The following is a 23,506-nucleotide window of genomic DNA, read 5'->3' on the forward strand; positions in this document are numbered from 1 at the left end:
AGCCTGAATTACACCTCCCAGTCACATTTCCTGCTGTCAACTCCCAGATATTGAATCCATTAAGTTTATATCCTTCAGTTTTTCTTTGGAAAGGTATTTCTTGGCCTCACTTAAAGTCAATGCTGAAACATAAAGATGCAGAAATCATTAATGCTCATATTACTAAAGGCTCTAGTTCTTGATAAACCCCTTAAAGCAGGGTCCTGTAACTACAATGATTTAAGATTGTTCAAGTAAAACACTGCCTATGTTTTGGTTAGACTAATTGCGATAGATGAACTTTCCAAGCACACAAATCCTTCTTTAAAGCCCAAAACTTTGCATCTCCATAGCCATAAAAAGCCAAGGCTCATTCACGTATGTGTCACTGAGCGCAATAACCATACATCCTCACAGGTATCATGCAAATGAAACCACACACAACGCTCACATGCCAGAGCAAACTCAGAGCAACCTGCTGTCAGTGAAAAAATACTTTCACACCCTCCTCCCAACAAATTTCTGATTTCATCCTCAAACAAATGCAGTAAAGGTATTGAGATGATCTGGGAAACTAAAATTCTTTAATGAACACCAGTGTCTCAGTAGAGATAGAGGGTTTATGACACTTGAGAGTTTTTCTGGTGCTTCACCTTGGCCAACCACTCTGTGTTGTTCAGGTGGAAGCTGCCTGTGTGTTTCTCTCTGTCCCCAGGGGCAAATGTCCTTATCACCTCTACCTTTGCTAGCACCCCCCTCTGCTCCACAGATACTCACTGCCCTTCTGCCTTTAATCATTAGCCTCATTGAAATTGAAAAACCTGTGCATATTGTGCTGGTGAAGAAGGGCTTGTGTGCTTGAAAGCTTGTCTATTTTTTCCAGCTAAACCAGCTAAAGTCTGATAAAAGATGATTTCCTCTCCCTATGGCCCTGGCCCTTTGTAAGTGTGCCCGTGAGCCAGTGCCACAGTACCGAGTGTGGCATTGATTCCTCTGCTCCTCTCAGTGAGCTCCACAGCGAGGTCTGGCAGGTGACACGGGCAGTGCTCCCCTGCTGCTGCTCCACCAGCACAACACCCACAGCCCCCAGGCTTCCTTTGGTTGCAGCATGTGGTGGTGAGCACGGTGCTAAAGCGGAACTTCTTCTCTCTCCTGAAGGTCCATGTAAATTTGCTTCTGGTAGAAGCTCGGATGCAAGCCGAACTACTTTATGCTCTGAGAGCTATTACTCGCTATATGACCTGATGTCTCTGGCTGCCTGTCGACGTTGGAATGTTCTGCAGCTGCAGTATGGCAGAGGAAGATACGAAGCCTCAGGACCAACAGTAGCTATAAGTTAAGATGCCCATTGTGCCATAACTCCTTTAGTTTCAGCTATTTCCATGTTTGGGATATCATTGCTGCCTCTGGGCAGCGAACGCTTGGCAGTTGACAGACAGGGTTGTGCAGAAGTACTGCCTGCTCATGGTATTTTGGCTTTAGACAGCCCGGGACATTCTCTGAACTTGTGGCAATATAGCAAACCATAGATACATAGATCTTGTGTTAAGGCAAATACTGTGGGAGTCAGAGTGTGAAAAGAACGGGACTTGATGACATTTGCTTTCCCTACGAGAATAATTTTAGAAAATCTTGATGCTGCTATTTGTGCAGGTGGGGTGAACAGACCCAGGCTGTTCCAGTTGAGCTAGAAGTGAAAGTGAGCACTGCTATTGTCTGAGCCTTTATTGTGTGTGGTTTCAAAAAAGCCTTGTTATTTAGATTCCCTGTTTAATCAGAACTAAACCTCTTCTGTCCACACTGATAATTTGAAAGATAGCAGTCAATTTTCTCAACTAGTTTAGCCTTAAAAACAGGATGTTTGTTCAGCATGATTTTGTGAGCTCCAAAGTGCAATGGTCTTCCTATGGAAAGAATCTGGAGGATTCTGAGAATCTGAGGACTGGAGTCCTCAGAGCCTCTTAGAGATCTACCTACACAAAGTGTTGAGTACCTTCTTGTCCTCCTTTTCATGGATGAACCAAGAAGGAGCTAGGAAAAGGTGTGGGAATGTTGTTCTAGACTGCCAAACAGTCCTACTGTATTACATGCCCAACGCTGGTCTTAATGATTTTTGCAGTTGCTTAAATAACTAGGCTAAAAACCATCTATTTTTAGTAAATCAAAACGTGATTAAAATGCTGACGTTTAATATATAGTGGTTTTGGAGAACACATGAATACTTTTGTATGAGTGTGAATTGCTTTTTAAATTTGTCAGTATTACTGGTATTTTTGAAATAAAGGTAACAACTTTTTCTCTTAGTGTTTCTGTGCGGTTTAACTTTAGGCTTCTGTTCTTACTGGTTCTAAGACCATTTAAGATGTTTGAAACAGTAACTGAGAAAACAGTTAAAATCATGAACCATGATTTTTTTTAACTGAGTCTAAAATGGTGGGAGAAGAAGTTTAAAAACAGAGCTAGAGATTCACTAACTATAGTGGGAACACCTCTTCTGTACTGCTGATATTTTCACCCATTTGGACAAAGCTCTCAAACACAAGGTGTGATTCTTGGGGTGTCTGGTGCATGGCCAGGAGTTGGACTTGATTATGCTGATGGGTCCTTTCCACCTCAGCTGATTCTATGATTTTCTGTGATTCTGTGAAATGAATTTTCCCAAGCCCATAAGCAGTTTAATTTCTGTCCTCTGGCCTGAAGTCTCAGCTCAGATTGGTTTCTCTTTCTACAGAACCTTCTGAGAACAGTTTTAAGTTTACAGTCCAAGAAGCTAAAATATCTAAAAAGATCTAGGGGAGAAAGATTAATAAACTGTCAAAAATTGTGACTAACAGGAAGCATCTGGTGCTTCCTCTTAACTGAAAATACAGGATTTTTAATGTTCCAAAAACAGAGCAAAACTTTCCTGTCTTAAGGGCATTGTACAGCTGAGCTGTGCCTTTCCAGTCTGTGAACAGTTTCTGCAGTGCTTGAGTCTCCATGTGCTTTCTGAGGTCAAAGGTAGACATTAATTTTTCCAAGAAACCTAAACTGGCCGTTTCCATCCTATGCTCTCAGCCACATCCAAGTGCCCTGTCACTTTTCAAGCAGTAGACACTGCAGTGGATCTGTGTGTGAGTGGCTTCATCTGGTCACAGCTGCCATCAGAGCACAAGCCACGACCTACAGGCAATCCTGATCCCAACTCCCTGCCCAGTACTCCCGGGCAGCTCAGGCAGAGCCCCAGCCCCTGGCTGTGAAGTGCAGCAGCTTCTCATGTACCTCAGCTGTGGAGCTGGCAGCTCTCCCCAGGGGAGAACAGGAATGGGCTCCTGGACACCAGAGAGCTGCTGCACTGAGGTCTGTGGCAGAGATACCCAAATGGTAAATTATGCCATAAGAACACACCTGAAATCCAGCATTCTGGGGCTGCTTCTTACTGCTCACAGGTTTTTCTCCAGAGAAAGACAGAGGCTGGTATAGTTCAACTGGAAGGGTGCTCAAGAGTCCTCTGCCACCCTCTCTTCTCAATCAGCTCCTCTGAACGTGTCTCTTCCTGTACAAAGGCCAGAGCTCACACCTGGTGGCTGCCCCAGGATCCCCAGCTCTGCCCAGCTGCAGACACAGTGCTTCAGGCTCTTGTTTACAGTTTGATCAGTAATAACTGACATAATTCATGTTGTATTTGAACACATCTTAACTGTCCAAGGACCACCTTGACTTGAGCCAGCCATCAGTATCAGCTGCTTTCTGATACAGATTCAGCCCTTGTCAATTCTGATTAGTCCTGCTAACAGGGCTTAGCCACAGAGGCCTTTTCCAGTGCCCCGGCCCTGCCCTGCACAGTTGGATGTTTGCCTGCCTTGCTGTGACACAAATGCCAGGAACAAATGCCTCCAGCTTCTTCCCCACAGGGACTACTTACCCATCATCCTTTCTTTAATACTCTCTCAAAGCAAATCCATTCTTTCTCCCAGAAAAAAATTGGGACATTGAAGCCATTTATCTTCCCTTCAACTTCAGCTGAAATTAAAATGGCGAAAGAAGGGATGATAACTGAGATATTTTTGAGCTGAGCAGAGCTGTTGTTGGAGCCAAACCACACTGAATGCCGAGCGCTTCTCTCCTACGGATTGCCGTGACAGAGGCTGCCACCACACCAGCTCCCAAAGCAGGGCTGAGCCTTGCTGGGCACAAGTAACACCTGAGCTGCTGAGACACAAAGAATGGAGCAAATTATATCACTTGCACTGAAGTTTCCTCCTCACCACTCCCAAAACCTGGGCCACAAAATCTCCCTTTCCCTGCCCCATAAAAGCAGGGATCTAAACTAGGAAAGAAGTCTCGCTGCCCTTCTACCATGGCACTACTTCCCAGCCTCTCTCCTCACCTGGAAGCAGAGGTCTGGGCACTACCAAAGGTGGAGAGAACAGTGCCACTGAGGGAGCTACGAATTGCTGCCTCCCAATAAATTCCTCCAGCCTCTCCCGGGAGAGGAGCTGGAGCCGCTCCTGCTGCGCATGGCCCAGCGTGATGCTGCTGACCCGTGGGAGCAGGAGCCTGGCAGCCCCTGCAGAGCTGCTTATTCTCAGTAATCTGAGGTCAGGAAAGAGAGAAATGGGTCAGGTCTGGAAAGCTTGCTGTGGCCAACTGAGCTGTTAGTGCTTGAGGCCAGTGATGCGCCTGCTGAGCTAATCCATGCGCTACAAGCGGGGACTTTTACACGCTGCAAGGATGAAAACTGAGCAATAAACAAGCCAGCAGCAGTCAGGGGGAACAGGGAGAAAGAGGCTTGTTATGGCCCCACAGATGGAGAGACAGGTTCAGAGGAGACAGCTGGCTAAGAAATCTGAGAAGAAGAGGCACACAGGTGGCTCCTGGGAGCATGGGACCAACTGAAAGAAGGTAAAATCTTCTCTGACATCAGGGATATGGGTGTTTTGCCTAAAGATGGGAAGTCCCAATTCAAGAAAGACCAGCACAGCTGGACCTACATCCCACAAGCATCAAGCCAGCAGCTGGGTTAGCTGGGATACCCTAGACCCTAGCCCCCAGTGTCAGAAGGAAAAGGGGGTGACTTTCCCTGACCACCGACAGCGTTCAATCTGAAGAGTGAAGCTCATGAAGGAACACAGGACAACGCCCCAACAGCACCGGGTTACTCTGTCACAGAAGTTCCTTAAGGTAAAAGCATGTCAAAGTCTGTAGGTGAGATGTGACTCCTGTAACATAACATTCGTTTGCACAGCATTTTTCATACCACAGAGTCGAAGTACTCACTCATAACTTACCTTTTAAAAAGTAGAAGTTCAGCAAATATTTTTTGTTTCATTTTTCCAGTCAAGAAACAATGCAATCACTAGACAAGTCACACTGAACAGCTGCTACATCAGCTCAGTTATATTGTAAAAAGTAATTACACATGCAAAGATTTCATACAAGCTCTTCAGAAGATAGCATCCAGTACATAAATGCCAGGCTTTTCTGACTTTTTTTTTAAACAGTCATGCTCTCCAACAAGCTTACCACTGGCAATGTACAGGTGTATGAGAAATATACAGTTTACCTGACAAAAACGCCCCAACTGATTAAAATGGAGTGATAGACTCAGCTGGAAGAGTGATGGCTTTGAATTCTGTCAAGAAGTTTTTCTGCCACAGGTTTGAACTCTCTTTCCCAATATACTCTTTGGCATTCCTTTATATCTCTGTCAAGGCTGCACTCCAACTCTACCTCTTCATCTGTAATCAAGGAAACACTGTCATCAGTTCCAAATAAAAATATACTAAATTACATATTTTGTAACACATACAGCTTACCAGCTGTGTATGCTGATGGCTTAAAAACAACTGCACTTGAGATAAGCTAAGCATCACTCTCTGAGGATCTTAGATTTAATTGAAAATAAAGGATGGTAAGGTCAGTAGAACAGTGAAAATGGTACTGCAAGTTCTTTTATTCTCACACCTCACAGGTGTCTCTGAGACAAAAAGTATCTCTGAGACTGATCATTTACTGTGACTGCCAGTCTGGAAAGGAGCCAGGGTTCAATATTGCCCACAGCAATTTTGCTGAGGTAAGCAATCCAGTCATCTAACTACAACTATGTTTTTCCTGTCTCAAATTGCTCTACTAATCTAGAGACTCTTTCAAACTGTATCTGCTCTCACACTGAAGGAACTTGAGCCATGCTAATTACTGTATTTACTGATGCCCTCCTTTCATTGCAAATTTCAAAAATAAAACAGCAGGACAGTCTTTATTAAAGACAATGTAAGGGATGAAAGGAAGTCATCAGTCATTTTTTTCCCCTCCATTTTTCTTAGCATTGGATATGGCAAAGAGACCAACTCTTAGAGAAGATACAAATCAGTCTTCAATCAGAAGCATTCTGCTGAATCAGGAATCCACAAACACAACTGATAATGTGAACAAATGTTTTCACACAGTTTAACAGAAGGATAGTTGATAGGCTTTAGGCCATAAACAGACCTAAAATGAAGGTAGAATCCTGCTCCAAAAGGGCAATACTTAACCCTTGGCCTACAGTATGAAAAAGCACCAGATTCACAATGTGTTAAATAAATAACTCTGTAAGGGACCTTATTGCACAGTCACAGCAGGTTTAGGCAACTTGGGGCTGAACAGAAACTTCAGTTACCCACATTTTGAGTCAAACTTTATGTAGAAAAGCGATGCTCCAACAGCACTTACTCCCATCCAAAAGCATGCCAAGGTGCCTGTGCAGATCAGATGGCCTGAGCTGAGACAGGTATGGAGGAGGAAATGACATTCCTGTGTGTGGAGATGGGCTCCAGCTCACACAAAGTTACCACCAACTGCAAATAGTACTTGGCTCCTGTGCCACTACACTGCAACTACCAAAACTAAACAGAGCCTGATTGTGAGAAAGATTCCAAAAGGGAATCTTTTGTAAGGAGATGACATTTAGAGTCTTTCCGTAATAAAATAGAGGAAATGAACACCCATTCTTTCAAGAAGGATGTCATATCCCTGCAGGAAGAAAGCTTGTAATCAGAGACAAAATCCAGCCTCTGACATCATCAACATCATTTGATGATGTTGTAGGACAATTTAGGTTGGAAAACATCTCTGGAGCAGAGTCACCATGTATCAGTTTGCTCTAGTCTGTATACTATTGAGTACTGAACACCTTCTAGGACAGCAGCCTGTTCCACCATGATGGAAATCTCTTTTCCTAATGTTTAACTGGAATTTTGTCTTATTGCCCTGTGCCCTCTAGCTCTTGTTCTATCAATGGCACAGTAACCCAACATACCTAAAATCAATCTCAGCAGCAGAGAAGCCAGAGACCCTGAAGTGGAAAATAAGGGATTATGGGATTTGTTTTCAAGGAGAATTGCTTTGCCTACTCCTGCTTTTTTCCACCCAAATTAACTCTGTTCAAACACAGAGAGGCATTTCTCCCTTTTATTAGACAGCTGTGCTCCCCAGAATTCAACTGAATATTTATGGAATCACTGAGGTCGAGAATTCCAGCCTACAAGAACAAAGGTCAGAAGCAGTTCAAAGCTGAAGTGTTGAACTGAAACAGTAAATTCCCCAAAGCAGAACGTGAGTAACGCTGGGGATCAGCGAGGATCAGTGTTCCGCATGCAAGCTGTGCATCCTCAGATAATTTAATTTTCCCACGACTCTCCTCAAAAACCAGCAATATTGGGTCCTGGCCAAAGAGCATATGTGCTGGCTGCAAGCCCAGGAACAAGACAAACACAGTGGGCCTGCATACTGTGGGGGAAACTGGAGACTGGAGTGCAGACTCCTGTAGTCTGCAAGGGCTGCCCATCCTTGAAACACCAGCAAGATAGGGGCTGGCAGCCCTGGAAGCTCTGTCATGTCATGTAAGAGTTCACATGGACTGAGATTCCCAAATAACCTCCTGGAATTGATAGTGAAGGTAAAAGTCAGCACAAGAAAATGTCTGAAGAGAGAGGGAGAAACTTTATTTTCAGTGAATGACCAAACAGAAGAATGTTCCCAAGACAGAAGCTCATCTCCACCGCTGCTCGTGAGGGCCTGGGCCAAGGCAAAGCTGCTGCCAGGGGCCTGGGAACAGCAGCTTCCAGAAGCTCTGAGCCAGCAGAGTGACATGAAAGTCCAGCAGCTGAAAGAAGGTGAATGACAAGTGTCATTGGAAAGCAGGGCCACTACATCCCAGGCTGCTGGGATCAGGCAGGGAAAAAGAAAAACAAATAGTGCCCTTTGTCCAGCCTTTCCCTTGGGCACAACATCTTTCCAGGCCACTTCCATTCCCTTTTGCTTCTTGTATCTTTTGTCATCCTGTGCCAGATGGGGGAGGGAAAAATAAAGGGGAGGAGGCCAAGCACAGCAGGTGAAGCGAGGTGTCTGCTGTGCCATGCTCCACTTTTTCCGCTTCCTGAGGGTGTGCTGACGCTCAAGTACAGTTCACTGGCTGTCAGCCTCCTGCTTCCTGAATGATAGAATCAGAGCAATGACAGTTCAAGGCTGTTACTGGACACAATGAGAGGAGGAAGATGTAGGACATTATTAACCAGCTGCTATTACTAAGATTTGCTGGCTCTCTGCACACAGAGGAACCAGATCCAATGAATAAGATGTGCTTTTTCTACAGCTCCTGTTCTTACTAAAGAAGAATGACTCTGAAGAAAGACTGGTCTTCTGATTTAATTCTAATCTATTCCTAATTAATTACCAATACAGCTGCATTACAATCACAACTGTAACTGCAATTGCAATTGTACACAAACTTCCAGTTGTGTAACTTCCAGTTATACTATTCAGTGAGAGTTACAACTCCTATCCAGCCTGAACTCTGCAGTCAAATGATTTGCTTCAATAAGCAGTGTTAAATGCAGAGGAAAACATAAGCATGTACTTTCTAAAAAAAAGATATATACCCCTCGCTGTGTGCCAGAAAATTCACGCATGATTGTGGCTGTAAAGTTTGTAGATCTCTTATAGAATGTTAAGAAGTGCAGTAATAACCTTGAAACGCTGCTATTTTCAGATAAATAGATGGAATTACTGCACATATTAAGATAAAGTCCATCATAGCAAACAATGTAATAAAAGGAACTATTACAGCAGTGAATATCAGTAATTCTGCTGTAAAACTGGAAAAAAATCCTCACAAATCCACCCACTTTTCTGATTGTCTACAACAAAAGAGACCATGAGATCTCACATTCTGTCTGGGTCTGACATAAGTACACATCTTTAATCAATTCCCAATTAAAACCATATCAAATATAGTTAGTTTCCTTCAATTTGATTTATGTTTTAAAGATTTTTTTAAAGATAATTGCAAGTGACCTACCCAAAATAAAATCATAAGCAAAGCATTGCTCAAAAACGAAAGGAGGAAAATTACATATACTGACTACAAGACTATTACACAGCCACTGAACTATGTAAAATTTGAAGTAAAAGTAAATGCCCGGATGAAAAGATCCCACTGGGTAAGCAAATGAAGGTCCTTACATTAACCTTTCAGCCTTGTGAAGCAATGAGCACACCCTTCCTGGCTTTAGGGAGCAGATGAGAAATTGTAAGGATGCTGTCCTTGCCCACAAGGAGACCATGGAGAGCCAAGAAAGGTGGCCAGGCAGCAATGTCAGCCTGCTGCACCCCAGAAATGCCACGATCCCCAGGGGCCCAGTGTGTGCTGCACAGGGGCCACTGTGCTGCTGGACAGTCCACACTGGCCACCCTCTGAAAGCTGCAGGACAGACTTCCCACCCAAACTAATCCTGCTTTAATTTTGCTCCTTCCATTTCTTTTATTGAGGAAAAGAGACCAAGACTATGAGTCTCACCTAGAAGCGCTGTGAGCAGCACCAGCAGCGCGTTGGCGTTTCCTCCGAAGCAGGAGGCCATGCTCACCATGTTCTCGCTGTAGTTCCACAGGGTTTTGCAGATCAAACACGAGAGCTGCCAATCTGCCGGCCCAAAGTCTTGTAAGCAGTCAACCAACCTGACAGTACCAAACAAAGCCAGTGGTTTGTTCCATGGAATTTACTCCTCAGCTATTCAAAAGCTGGCAGTCTAGAAATGTACGCAAGCTCCATGGAAGTTTGCAGGAAAATTTTACATTAATAAACTTCAGATGCTACTTTCTTCCTCAGTAACTTCCCCCTTTTCATTTAGTGTAGTTCCTCAAGGCTGTGGACATGCCTTTTGTCTACACATGTGTGTGCCTGCCTGCAGCTGCCCATCCTCTGTAACTTTCTAACCCACCTGATCAATTTCACTCACATACTTTGCAAATGTAACCATTTCAAAGTCACTAAAATTCCATCAAATTTCATTACAGTATGTGAGTGTCCCAAATCTGTGGCTACCACTAAAGCAGAGATTGCAATCCGAGCCAAACTTTATCAGGCATGAGTGATTCATCTGGAAAAGGTGTTGGGAATGCAGAAAAAGCTTCAGAATACCCATCTGACTACACATCAAATCATCATACAAAAAAAAAAAAAAAAAAAAAAATCCAAAGGAATTTGCTACTTCCATGATCAAAGAATTACCTTTCACATTCAATGAAGTCTCACAATTTTGCCTATCTCACCCATTCTTGCATCTCCTCGGGCTGTACTCCCAAGGGACTCCTCTCAGAAATGCCTGTTTTACTAAGGTGTCCCTGGTGACCTCTCCAACAGTAATCCTTCACTGCTGTTCTCTTCTTCAACCTTAGGACCCCCTCCTTCCCTCACTTCTCCGCTTCACAGAGAGATTTATAATCTGTTGATTAGTAAAGGATAACTACTATATTCAGGTATGGCTGAAAGTATCAGTTACATTGAAGACCACCCAAAAAGAGGTTTGCTTTCTTTCTCCTCCCTGAAGGCAGTCCTTGTGGCACAACAGGAGGCATCTAATGAAAAGCCAAAAGAACTTGCACTATTTTTTTTTTTAATTTAACTCTCTGAAAAGACTAATTCCCTATTTTCTTTGGGCCACTATATATTGGTACAATAACCTCAGTTCCAAAAATCTATAGAGCTGGTTTGGCACAGTCAGGATGATCTCCTTAACAATCACTTCCAAATTCTCTTGATTCATTCTATGCTGTTATTGTTTTTTGCTCTTTCCCTCACAAATTTTCAGACACGGTATAGAAAATTCTGAATTTATATGATTCTATAGGCTACAGAATATTCTATATAATAGAGATTTCTCACATTTATTATTCAATTTGCCAGCTTTATATTGAAAGTTAACTAGAACATGGGAAGGAAGGACGAGAGGACTATGCATTGTTTACAGTGTATAAAAAAGTAATTATATTATGTATGAACAGGAAAGCATTTCAAAGTGAGGCATATTGTTTCATAACTCTGGGCTGCACCAACTGTTTTACAAGCACAGGAACATGATCTTTCATGTTGCTCCAATTAAGCTGGATCCGCTATTATCTGAACATCAAAGCCACAAGTGTTGCATCCACGGTGGTTTTTCAAGGTCTAATGTCCTTTACAATGTTATAGTGCCTTAAACTTGAAGTCCCAGAGAGAGGAGACTCTGAAGCTGTTCCCTGCCAACCATGGCTACATCAGGTAGTTTTCTCTACAGAACCAAGTGGTTACAAAAATTGCAATGGACCATGTGGTTTATCAGTTCCTGAAGTACCTTCACACTTGCCCCAGACACACACTGACTGCGCTGTTCACTGTAGCCCACCTAGGATCCAGTTAAGCCAAGCACAAGCAGCTGCTGAAAAGCCAGACCTGAGCTGCTTTCTTCTATGGTACCCTCTGCTGAATCACATCACAGGGGGTCTTTGTGAGACTTTTCTGTGGGGTTGGGCGCCTATGAAAAGCTGGTTCTCCAAGAACTTTAGATACTAAGTATCTAAAGTATGCTGGCATCTTTATTACAAGCTACTGGCCCCAGAAAAAAACCATCCAATTGAAACTTTGGCCAAACTACTCAAAATTACCTTTTCTCAAGCACAATGAGGAACTTACTTTCCAATTCCTCCTTCTTCCATGAGAAAAGCTCGTTTGTTCTCATCTACTGTGAGATTGAGCAGAACTCCACAGGCAGGAAAACACACCTCTCGGTTCTTGGAATCGAGCAAAGCAATCATGAACTTGTATACTGGATTATAAAGAAGGAAACAATATTACTAGGAAGATGGATTAACCATACAAGTGGCATTACAACACACTAATTAGAAAGCAGTCAAATGCAGAATACGCTACCCAAAAAGTCACCCTTGTAGCGTATTACTGTGACATTTGTAGAGGAGGCGCATGACAGAGCAACATCATGCTGAACACCAGTTTCCTGCAAAACAACAACCCAGAAATTCTAGTAATAAAAATACACCAAAGGAATGTGAAAATCCCATCAGAAGAGGCTAAGTTGACCAAATTGAATTGCAGCTTATTTCTTGAAAGTATCACCCCCCCCTTTCCATCCCAGCACAAACTGCAAGGATTTGGCATGTGGCACTCAGAGGGGGAAGTTCTTTCCGCTGTGAGTGCAGGGTTGTCCCAGACTGCACCAAGTCCAGCTGCAAGTGCAGCAGCCTGGGGCTCCTGTGGGAGCAGCATCCCACAACACCTGCTGGCACTGACTGCGAAGCTGTGGAGCCAGCCCCAGCCAGGGAGCTGGGCTGGCCTCACTGTGAGGAAGCCTCTCAGCAATTCCTGAGCTTGGCACAAAAACACCAGTCTCTCCCAGTTGGAAAATTTAGTCCTTTGACTGAGACTGTTCACCAGGAACCAGCTACTAAGGGTCACTTCTCCCTTCAAATACGTGATGTGCCACCCTTGGAACAAAGAGTTGCATACTGTGACATGATCACCTCACTTTCAGCACCAAGAGGCAGACCAAAAAAACCAAAACATTTACAGTGAACTGGTGTCTAAGCTGATGACGCACCTTCTGTGGATAGCTAGGAGTTGCCATTTTCCCCAAAGCTCTTCAGATACCCAAAGCAAAGAAGACTTGCATCCTACTTCACCCCGAGGCAAACAGGAGGTCTTTGCTGAGGCAGTCAAATCCTAGCCACATGTTACAAAGTGCTAACAAGCTGTCGAATATGGCAATCAAAAATCGGAGATTATGAACATAAATGAGATTTCAGCTGGACTTTAATTTTATATCATATCACTACTAACCTGCAGGATCTGAAAAGCTATTTGAGTAAAGGGAAATTTCAAATTTGAAACTTTGGGAAAACCAGAGTTTTTGTAGCATTTACCTTGTGAAAGTACCATGGTATATTTTTCCTACCCCAATATTTCCATTTTAATGAAACTGAAATAAAATGCTGTTTATAATGACTATTATTGGATTCTAATGTTTGCCTAATTTGCAAAACATCAGGGAAGATTGATTTAACTGAGACAACTTATTAACAATCTTTTGTTTTTAGAACCATGGACATTTAAAAATAGACCTCCTACAAATGCAAAAGTAACTCACTCTTTTTCTGCGTGATGAACTCACGGATCTCATGATGCTGGGAAAGATTGCCAAAGACTCTGACAGCCTCCACAACTGCATCCATATTGTCACTCATTAACAGCTTCAAAAGCACTGTTGGTTTGCAGAGAAATTAATTAAAATTTGTAAATCACAAATACGTGGCTCTTTTTTATCAATGAATATCAAAATGCAAACAGCAACAGCAATAAATGTAATAAATGGGGGCAGTTGTCTGTCTGTCTGGTGGCAGCAAAGGGGGTGAGCTGATGGCAGAACAAGAACAAAATTGTGTACAGCTTTGAAGATAAAACAAAGAGCTCCAATATAGGACTAAATGCAAAGGAACAAACGAGGAGTTATGGAGACAATCTAAGCACAGTTGTAATAACGGGAGCCAGTTTTGCTATGCAGTTTTGAGTGGGCTCATGTGAAAATCCAGGAAGACATAATTTAAAAAATGTTATAAGAGAATTGATTTAAATCCTGAACAGATGGTCTTATGGTGGGATGTCTCCTAAAGCTCAAATTATTTTCTGATATTAGCTCTTTCCTCTCAGTGCTGCTGTAACAAGCAAACACATTTTCTCCGAACAGCTACTTAATATTGTCCCAGTCTGAAGCACTCACTTCCTTGCTGCTTTTCTGCTTAGCAGTTTCACATATGATCAGTGTGTGCTTCAGCAGTAGGAATGAGACCTTCCTAAAAAGAGCTACCATCATGGAGGATTTTGGTGCACGGCAGAGGAGTGATGTTGCATAAGTTACATTTATCAGTCTTCTGTGAGTACAAAGCAAAACACTAAAATCAGTCCATCACACAGAGGATTCAAGTAAGTCAACCCTTAGTCCTTCATATGACAGAAGAGAGAAAAAAATATAGAAGGGAGGTTGGCTTTGTCCTCATTACTTCTGCCTCTGGATGTTGCAATCCTGAACACACCTTGAACTTGTCTTAAATGACATCTGAAGGGATTTTGTCTACTACCACTCATATCAAACAGCAAGTATTCTCAAAATGCCTGCAGGAGCAGAAAGCCTGCTGGTCTTGCAACAAAAGGTTTCCTCTTTCCTCAGTTCAGGAAGGTGATGGGACTAACTCCACATGCCAACAAACAGGACAGAAGTAATTTGTTTCCAATGAGCAACAAGAGGCAGCTGGCTTATAGGTGATAAAATAAGTCGTGACAGAACAGCAGAGATGTTACCTACAGAGAATATGATGTCTACCAGTCCAGGCACTGGGCTGACAGCCAGGATATTTTTTCTTATTCCTCATTCTACCTGTTGTGTGAACTTCAGGTTCTGTTTCTCCCCAGTGTCTGGTCTATAGAGACAGAGAGATGTGCAAGACACAGCCTCTCTACCTTTTGTACAACATTAACACAATAGTCCCAGAAGTCAGGACAGTTCCTACACATAACTGATTGTAGTCCACAATGTCAGAGGGGAGAGAATTACTCAATACAACATTGCCAATGGATTTACAAGCCAGAAACAGACAGAAATCTGATTTTACAGGTATAGAAATTCACAAGAAGAAAAAACCTCTTGCCATACTGTGATTAGAAGGAAAAAACAACATGATTATTTTGGCTCAGGTATATGGATTTTGAAAAAATCTGGCAAAAATTGCTGAACAAAAAAAAAAGTACAGCAAATTCCTTTACGGAGGAAAAGAAGGGGTTTCATGAACAACCCAACTATTTTCATATAAGTCATAGTTTTCAAGAAAAATGGGAAATCATTATTGAAAGAATTTAGCCCTATGAACTTTATACTCCTGCAATGTAATACCACAAAATATTACGTGACTTTACATTCTGTTGTGTCAAAATGCTTCTACTTTCTAAAAGCTATACAAAAAGTACTTGTTTAAACGTCCTTACTTTCAGCAATGTGTAGCTTCTTGTCTTGAACTGCAGAATTCTCCACTTGGTAGTAGGACAAATTGTTGATTGTTGTTGCAGCATTGATGACCAGCTCTTCACAGGCATCGACTGACTTGTATTCTAAGAATAAAAAAAACCCAAAACTTATGCATATGCAGATAAACACACATATGTGTCTAATTTTGCAATGCATTAGATCCCAGAAGCAAACTGAGTAATAGTTTACACAGCCACTACTAGAGTCAAACCTTCTGTTGTTCAGTAACATGGCAGAAGCCAACAGGAACACCTGATCCAAGAATGGCAATACAAAACCATTCTTTCCCATTATTAATTTACAGAAGTCATTGTGACTTAGGCAACAAAGTTTAAAATTAAATTAGTTAAGACATTTTACAAATCCTCTTTGCTGTTTTAAGATGGCGCTGAAGAGAGTCCAGATGCAGAAACAGGGCTGTGTGACAGACATAGAGAAATGCCAAGGACTGAACTGAACTGCCACTGAACTGTCAGGTATCTAGGAAAAAAAACGGTAAAAAAATCCCTTCAACAATATTTGAAAGATTTTTCTCACAGAGTTTCTGACAGAATGTTAACCTGTGTAAAAGTCTGAAAGACTTATTTGTCTGAGGTCTCTGGCCTCAGAAGCCAAGAGTGAAGGAAATAAAAGAGGGGTAAGTTCATAGGGAGACGGAACATTTTGTAGTAAACTGACTGCTAGAGTGCTCCAGAAGAGGAAAGGGTAGCAGAAAGAAGCTTTGAAGGTCAAAAGCACTCACAAAATCATTAAGACAGTTTCAACCCATGAGACAGAACCAAGTTGTGAGTCTGACTTGTCTCTTCCCTCATGACTGGTAAGACAGTGTACAATCAGGTTGATTACCTTAACATAATATTTAATGTTCTCATTACACAGTAAAATATACTGAGCTGTTTAACATGTATCTTGTCACAGTTAAACTCTGTTATGGGCAGAACAGACCAGCCCTAGTCTGTAATTAGATTTACAAGAGGATCAGTAAGTGGTAAAGGAACTGCAATCCTAATCCTCCATTTGGAGGGAGACACTCTTCCAATCTGAAAGAGATAAAAGGTTGGAAGACTGAAAAAGAAGGAAAAAAGTAAGAGAAAATTCTTTGAAGAGGCTGAAAGTTATGGGTACAGAGAAGAGAAACAATACGTAATCCAAAAGAGTCACAAAAAATGCAAACCTTTAAAAAAAAACAAGCCACCACCAAACATATCTATATACCACCTGATAAGAACAAACTTTCCTTATATATTAACTCTCAGTGAAATGTTTAAAATAAAATTTGTTTTCTTATCTTTAATGATCCTATCTGCAAATCTGATTACTGAATTAAAGACTTCTACAACATCTTTCCCCAGATACTGAAAAGTCAGTACAAAGTAGCAATGCTTCCACTATCTCAAGCAGGCCTCCTACATAAAACAGTTTATGAATATCAACCAATTGACTTTGGGGGTTTTTGCAATGGAAAGTCTTAAACTCTCCTTACAGGCTGAACGAAGATAACAAACACAACATAAATTTTATTACCTAGTACTGTAACAAGTAATCCTACAACAGGATGGGCAGCTGCCAGAGCTGCGCCTACTCTAGGGTGAATGGAGAGGTTGGCCAGCACTCTTATCAGTTTTATCAGAACATCTTCTGCTTCTGACGGATACTTTAGGTGTTTTTTTCCTTTTCTATCATGGTGCCATGTCAGTGCACTCAAATCAAGTTCATAGTAGGTTTGGAATAATGATGTCAAGGTGTCAACACTTTCTTTTTCTTTAAAAAATTGCTCCCGGGATTGGTCATTCCTTGCTGTTAAATTACCAAGAATGAAGATGATACGGATAACCAAATCCTGTAACAAAATAAATAAACAAACCACGTTACATGGAAAACATCAGAAGGTGGCAGCTGCTTAAAAAGAAGATAATACTTAATTTGCTCCCCAATTCAGATAACAGCACATCCAGAACAACTGAAGGAATGCCAAACACAGCAGCTAGAAATAATTTTTTATGCTACCAATTTTCATAACCTGATTTGCAGAAGAAATCAAAAACATCTGACAGAACTACTATACCACTGGAGTAATTACTAATGCGATATACTTAGTAGAGGTCATCTATTTTTACCAAGCCCACAGTAATCTTAAAACATCTTAAAACCACACTTTATATAACTAGAATAATCATACGGCCAGAATTTACTAATCTTTCAAGTAAGAAAGTGTCAGCTGTGACAGGAAGAGACCACAATCTTTCCTTTTCTAGGCCTGGTAACCATTGTAGAGGTTAAACTCCTGCCCCTTGACTTGTTACTTTTAAATCCAAATTAGGTTTTATTCATTTTGTTGTTCATTCTAATTGCTTACAGATAGCTGAATTATTTGTTCCTGATTTTTACCAGAAATATAATCTAAATTGACTGGTCTGTCATTCCTCAGTTCCTTCTCTTTCTCCTTTTAAAAACCTTGCAATTCTTCATAACTTTTCAAGAATCCCAGAGATTGGGATCCCCTTTCTGTCCTTTTGTAAACACCAGAAGGTAAATTTCATCAGCTGGTTTGACGACATTTAATATGCTTCAGCTTGTTTTTTAGTGACAAAAGAATCCAGGCTAAGGTAGAGATTACTCATTTGGTCATACATAACCCTTTCAGAAAAAAGAAGCAAAAAAAAAAAAAAAAAAAAAAAAAAAAAAAAAAAAGAGGCATTTCACACTTCACTTTCACAGTATCTGCCAGTAATGCTCAGCTTCTTCTGAACACCAGAGCAGTTATTTCCTTGTTGTATTCTCCCTTTACTACAAAAAGTTTTGTTTCTTTTTGTGTCCCTTTGTAGTTGCACCTCATATTGGACTCTGCTTGGGTTTTTTTCTGATTTTATATGCTCTTCCTACCCTTTTATTTTTATAATTCCTGAGACCTACTTTCTATTTTTGTAAGGTATCTTGAGATCTCATGATTTCACCAAATTGCTCTCCTAAAGCACTTTCTAGCCTGACCTTCATTTTGTACATACTGAGATACAACCTTTTAGTGGCAAGAGTAGTGGATTCTGACTGAATGGCATCTTTTTCTTACCACCAGCATGTGACAAGAAAAAAAAAAAATCTGAAAGTCTAAAGTAACTCAAGTTTAAACTACTTGAAACATTTCCCTCTGTCACTTGCATCAAAATCAACTCATTTTTTAAAAAGTCTGTAGATTTAGCTTAATGGTGCAGGTAAATTAACAGCATTTCTTCAAGTACATGAGAACCATCTACCTTTAGTTGCTAACCTGCTGTACTTGCACTAACCTAGAATTTTACTAAACAATTATTATGCTGTTTTTCTTCAAATATCATAATTATATTTACACATATTCTAACCCTCTCTGGTATTAGTAACATAAGTTAACCAGGCACAGTCTAACTTGTTGAAGTGTACAAGCTAATACTGAAGGAAAAAAGATGTTTAGGCAGCAACTCCTCCTTTGATACATGCCTTCATCAGTAAATTGCAGGTCCTAAGGCTCTGCCACAAGACACTGGCAATAACATCCTCTCAGGAAGACGAGTGCTATGCCTGAACATGAGAAGCAGCAGTCAGGAGACTGTGAGGAAATTGTTTTCACATTCATGTATTTAATAATATCATTCTGTAGGATCCACTTCCACTTTTTTTTAAGTAGGCATCACGTTTTTGTTAGGATCTAAATGTCATCACGACAATTTTTTATGAATATTCTTAATGACTACCCACTAAGAGCTTTCACCTTTGCTGGCACAACACCCAACTCACAAAGGCTGTAAAAATTTGAAACAAACAACTGATGAATCAGAAGAGAGAACTGAAAAAAGCAGGCAATCTAGTTTGACTCGTTTATATTGACTTTCTAATTTTGGTCAAAATGGTATCAGCCCAGCAACAGCTCTACCCAATCAGGAAAGAGACAAACAGGTACCGCACAGCAATCAACTGATATTTTGAGAAATGTGATCTCAGCTGTGCTTTCCACCTACAGCCCAGCAAAACAAACTTATAAAATACTTCTTTTTTAGCTAAGCACATCCGGCTTTAATAGAATAGTACTGAAGCTGCATTATCTTCCAGTGAAAATTTAACTAGCAAGGTCAAAGAGGAAAGCTGTACAACTTCTCCTGAGCAGTACAATGCTCAAGGATTTGTAATATTTTTTGCTATATTTCTTTAAATGCTCATGGGTAAGGACTGCAAGAGTAAGAAATACCATCTTAGAATGGTTGTGTAAAAAATTACATGCAAAGCTACATGATATTTTGAAACTGCTTGCAAGACTAAACCTGTGCAAGGCCCATGGGCCTTTCTGCACATAGCAAAAACTCAATACAATAAATGACATTACTGTGCATTTCCACATATTTGGAGTATTAAGTGCATATGGAATTTCAGACATTCTTTCACACTTACAGAAAAATTACATTTATCAGATCAATCTATATCATATAGAAGTTTAAACATGTATTGCACTAAAGACAAACTAGATTAAAGATAGGAATTACACTCAGTTATTTCATCTTTTTACAGTGAGGCATTCATGTGAGACACGATGAACATAGAGTGTACTAAAACCTGAGTGAAAGGCTATATACAAGAGCACACAGCTTCACCTACACAAATAAATTTGAACAAACAAATCAAGAAAATCTCGAGATCTTTTTATTTGCCTCCTGTCTGTGAAGAAACTGTGATATTTTGGGTTTTAAGGTGGTAGTGGCACCACATACTCCATCAGCATTTAACACTTATTCTTCTGGCAACTGACACAAAAACACTTGATCATCACGGATATGGAAGTTTTTTTTTGCTTACCTACATGTAAAACTCTCTTCCTTGCACTGCCCAATTAGCAAAGGTACCCCATGGACCTGCTGAGTCACAGAACCTGACAGCAGTTTATCTTGGCAATTAAAGTACACCTGCCTTTCAGTGTAAGCATGATGAGCACAGGTACAGACTGTACAGGTGTCCTTATCAGTAAGGGAGGAAAGCAAATTAGGTCAGTAGTTTCTAAATAAAACAAGATCAATAAGGAAGGACAGTCTAATCTAGAACCTGTGAATGCTGGCCAAGTACCTGTTGTTATTTTATTTGGTGTCTGGGCCCTCAGAATGAGTGGGATAGTAAAAAAACCAAAAGGTCAGATGCCAGCAGCTGAGTTCCTATTGAATCATCAGCTGTAAATGAAATCTCCTCTCCATGTTACACAGATTTCAGTGGAGTTAGTCAAAATTCTACCACCTGCCCTGCTTCTCATTCAATTCTAATTTGCACTTCACATCCAAATTTGTATTTCTGCTTTATTATTCACCTTGGAAAGAAAACTTGGGAGTTTTCTTTGCAGGGTTTAATAGTCTACTTATAGGCAAAATTCCTGTAGCTATACTAGCCTGGAGCTAATCTCTTCCAAATACAGTAAAGATTCATCTTGAAGTGACATTCTAGCTGGAAAAAATTCTGTTCAACCCCAGAAATGACAGCTGTCACAATATGGAACATCATTTAAATAATAAAAAAAAGGGGGAGAGGGCAGTGGTGCAGAACACACTGGAAGTATCAAAAACAAATAGAGAACCTCCTGACTAAGTAATGTGAAATAAGGAGCAGGGAGAAGTTTTGCCACAGTGACAGCAGGGAGTACCTTGTCAGTAAAGAGACCCTCCTTTCCCCCAAATATTAATGCATTTGAGGAGAAGGAGAGACCATTAATAAAATGCAATCATACTTCAGTGTATCCACAGCATAGGACCCTACCCCATAATTTCTACATCCCAAAATTTGATCCGTTCAGCTAAACTTTTCAGAAAATGCTTCATTTGCACTTAGTGAATTTCAGCAATCAAGAACTTGTGCTTAAGTTTATTTGTGGACACCTGGAGATGTGGGAAAGGTAAAGAAGAAAAGCAAGCACATTGTCACCAGAACAATATTTGATGAAAAGCTGTGTTTTTCAAAAATTAAATTAATTGAAAAAAAAAGTTGAAAACCATATCCTCCATCGTATTGCTCCAATGACTGCTGATCTCCCTGGTTAAAATCTTTATTCTTATTACTACTTTAAATTTGAACAACTTTAGCCCCTATTTCTTATCAGCCCTTTTTTTTTTCTATATTAAAGACTGGTCTTCTAACAGAAATATCTTCCTTGTGCAGATTCTATTAATAGGCAGCTTGCTAATGGTTTGACCTTTGTCATGGATAAATTGATCTCCTCAGGGCATTTCAACTCTAGTAATTCTTTCAGCTTTTTTTTAGAGGTGCTCCCAAGCTTTCAGCATCGTTTAGAGAAATTAAATAAAAAAGTACAATAACATATTTTCATAACAGTGTGTCTCACTAAGCAGTAACATTATTATTATTGATATTTTATTGTTTACCTATCTAGTAATTACATACATTTACTTGTATCTTTTGATACACCAGAACAGCAGGTTTTGGTATGATGCATGCCAATGAAGACTGGTTCATTACAAACTTTGAACACTGCATTTCTGATAATTTTACACTCAGTATACAGATGAAATATTCTGCACTTTTCTTAATATTTTTGCTTTTTCTTTCAGCCAAAAAAGAAAAAAATCATAACTAAAGCTTTAGGAAGATGCACATACACTTTCCAGCTCAGCACACTGAGAAATCATACTGTAGGGAAGGAGTGACCTTTTGTAGTTATTCACCTTTACCAGCAGGGAAATTCCTTCAGAGTTGTCAGAATATCTATCCTAGAATTGCTACTTCCTTCTTGGAACAAAAAGCAAATTTAGAGAGAATGACTGATCAGTTATGAATATGCAAGTACATACACAGAACACTAGAGAAAAATCTTGTATTTTTTGCTCTTTAATGATCAATTACATTACTGATCAATTTCCTTTTTTAAATTGTCCTAGGCACTATTATAATGTTGAGCTATACTGAGGAGGAATACAGCTGAAAATATGTACTAGTAAATGTAGGAGAAAAGAACCACATTATCAATGCAAGTTCTTTGTAGGGTTACCTTGACAAGCATTTCAGCACAAGTGGTGGCATAAACAGCACTCAATCTCCTTTCCATGTAGAGTTTTTTCCTCTCCCACACTGCTGCCTCAGTATTTAGGATCAAGGAAGCATTTGTATGGCTGTTCAACAAACTAAACAGGAAAGTAATGCAGATGATAACCAGGAAAGGACTGGGGTTCTTCTTTTCAGTTTTAGGGTTATTGGAAGCTGGGTCAGTTCTCTGACCCATGTATCATGCTGTCACACAAACAGCTGTCCTCAGTCCAAATGAGGGATGGCACAGAGGAAAAAGTGAGTAACCAAAACACAAAGAGCACTTGGGTCAGCACAGGATAACCATTTATTTAGAAGCAAGCAGTAGACACAGGAACACACCATTGCCCCCAATACAATATAAATAAAAAACCACCTTTGGAATCTCAGAAGACTGATGGCACTAAGCAGAGTACCAATAACACTCTCAAAGTATTTAAAAGGCAAATGTGTACCTGAACTAAACACAGGTGCAGCACTACACTGTGTAAGGAAGAGCCTGTGGATGCTTTTGGGCACTACATGATTTATGTTCTATGACTGACTGAAACAGACAGATGGTGGGTTCCTGGGAGCTCATCACAGAGTTATCCATAAACCAACCAAAACCAGCCAGAAAGACCAGTCATCACCACCTGCAGATAAGCCTTTGCCTAATCAATAAAGCCAGAAACACAGTGGGAAAATTCCCTGCACTTAGAGGCCTCACCTGTGACAACCTTCCCCACAGCAGCACTCCCATGAGCAAAAAGGACATTCAACAGCCCTGAAACAAGGTTTTTTCTTTGGGGGAGACAAGAGCAAGTCTCACAAGCAAAACCCTGCTTGCTCACAGAAGACAATAAGTTGATTTGGGAGCCACTAGCTGGTAGAGCATTTGGGAAGGAAGCTGGGCAGACGCAGGCACAGTGAACCTGATAAATATGGACAAGTCCCTACAGAGGATGACAAGACAACATCTCTTCATTTAATAAATTGTTTCTGACAAACTGATTGCTGAATCAACCAGGTAAAGCAGTGTGCAAATTATAATTGAAAATAAGTGCAGTTCTTCTAGCTGATGCAAGAGATACAAAAATAATAACAAATCTTTTCAAATTTATCAGGACTGGGAAGTTTGC

General features: G+C 40.7%; 2 protein-coding genes across 11 annotated transcripts in view; one reads left to right on the top strand and one right to left on the bottom strand.

Annotated features, from left to right (window-relative positions):
* SESN1 (sestrin 1) overlaps positions 1 to 2,275 on the top strand; it is a 78,571-nt gene extending 76,296 nt beyond the window's left edge. For all 4 annotated transcript variants that reach the window (XM_053936804.1, XM_053936805.1, XM_053936806.1 and 1 more), the window contains one exon: positions 1,138 to 2,275. In XM_053936804.1, the coding sequence (XP_053792779.1) occupies positions 1,138 to 1,224 (87 nt within the window). In that variant the 3' untranslated portion in view covers positions 1,225 to 2,275. The remainder of the gene's footprint in view (positions 1 to 1,137) is intronic.
* Positions 1 to 23,506, bottom strand: part of ARMC2 (armadillo repeat containing 2) — a 71,251-nt gene that overhangs the window by 4,583 nt on the left and 43,162 nt on the right. For 2 of the 7 annotated variants that reach the window (XM_053936799.1, XM_053936798.1), the window contains exons 14-19: positions 16,869 to 17,184; positions 15,305 to 15,427; positions 13,416 to 13,529; positions 11,948 to 12,080; positions 9,797 to 9,954; positions 5,525 to 5,699 (exon numbers count right to left, since the gene is read on the bottom strand). In XM_053936799.1, the coding sequence (XP_053792774.1) occupies positions 5,566 to 5,699; positions 9,797 to 9,954; positions 11,948 to 12,080; positions 13,416 to 13,529; positions 15,305 to 15,427; positions 16,869 to 17,184 (978 nt within the window). In that variant the 3' untranslated portion in view covers positions 5,525 to 5,565. Of the gene's footprint in view, positions 1 to 35; positions 123 to 5,326; positions 5,700 to 9,796; positions 9,955 to 11,947; positions 12,081 to 13,415; positions 13,530 to 14,627; positions 14,743 to 15,304; positions 15,428 to 16,868; positions 17,185 to 23,506 lie in introns of those variants that run through there. The other 5 variants (XM_053936797.1, XM_053936800.1, XM_053936796.1 and 2 more) reach the window with 5 other exon arrangements.

Source organism: Vidua chalybeata, chromosome 3 (assembly GCF_026979565.1).
Source record: "Vidua chalybeata isolate OUT-0048 chromosome 3, bVidCha1 merged haplotype, whole genome shotgun sequence".
In the NCBI taxonomy this organism is placed as follows: Eukaryota; Metazoa; Chordata; class Aves; order Passeriformes; family Viduidae; genus Vidua; species Vidua chalybeata.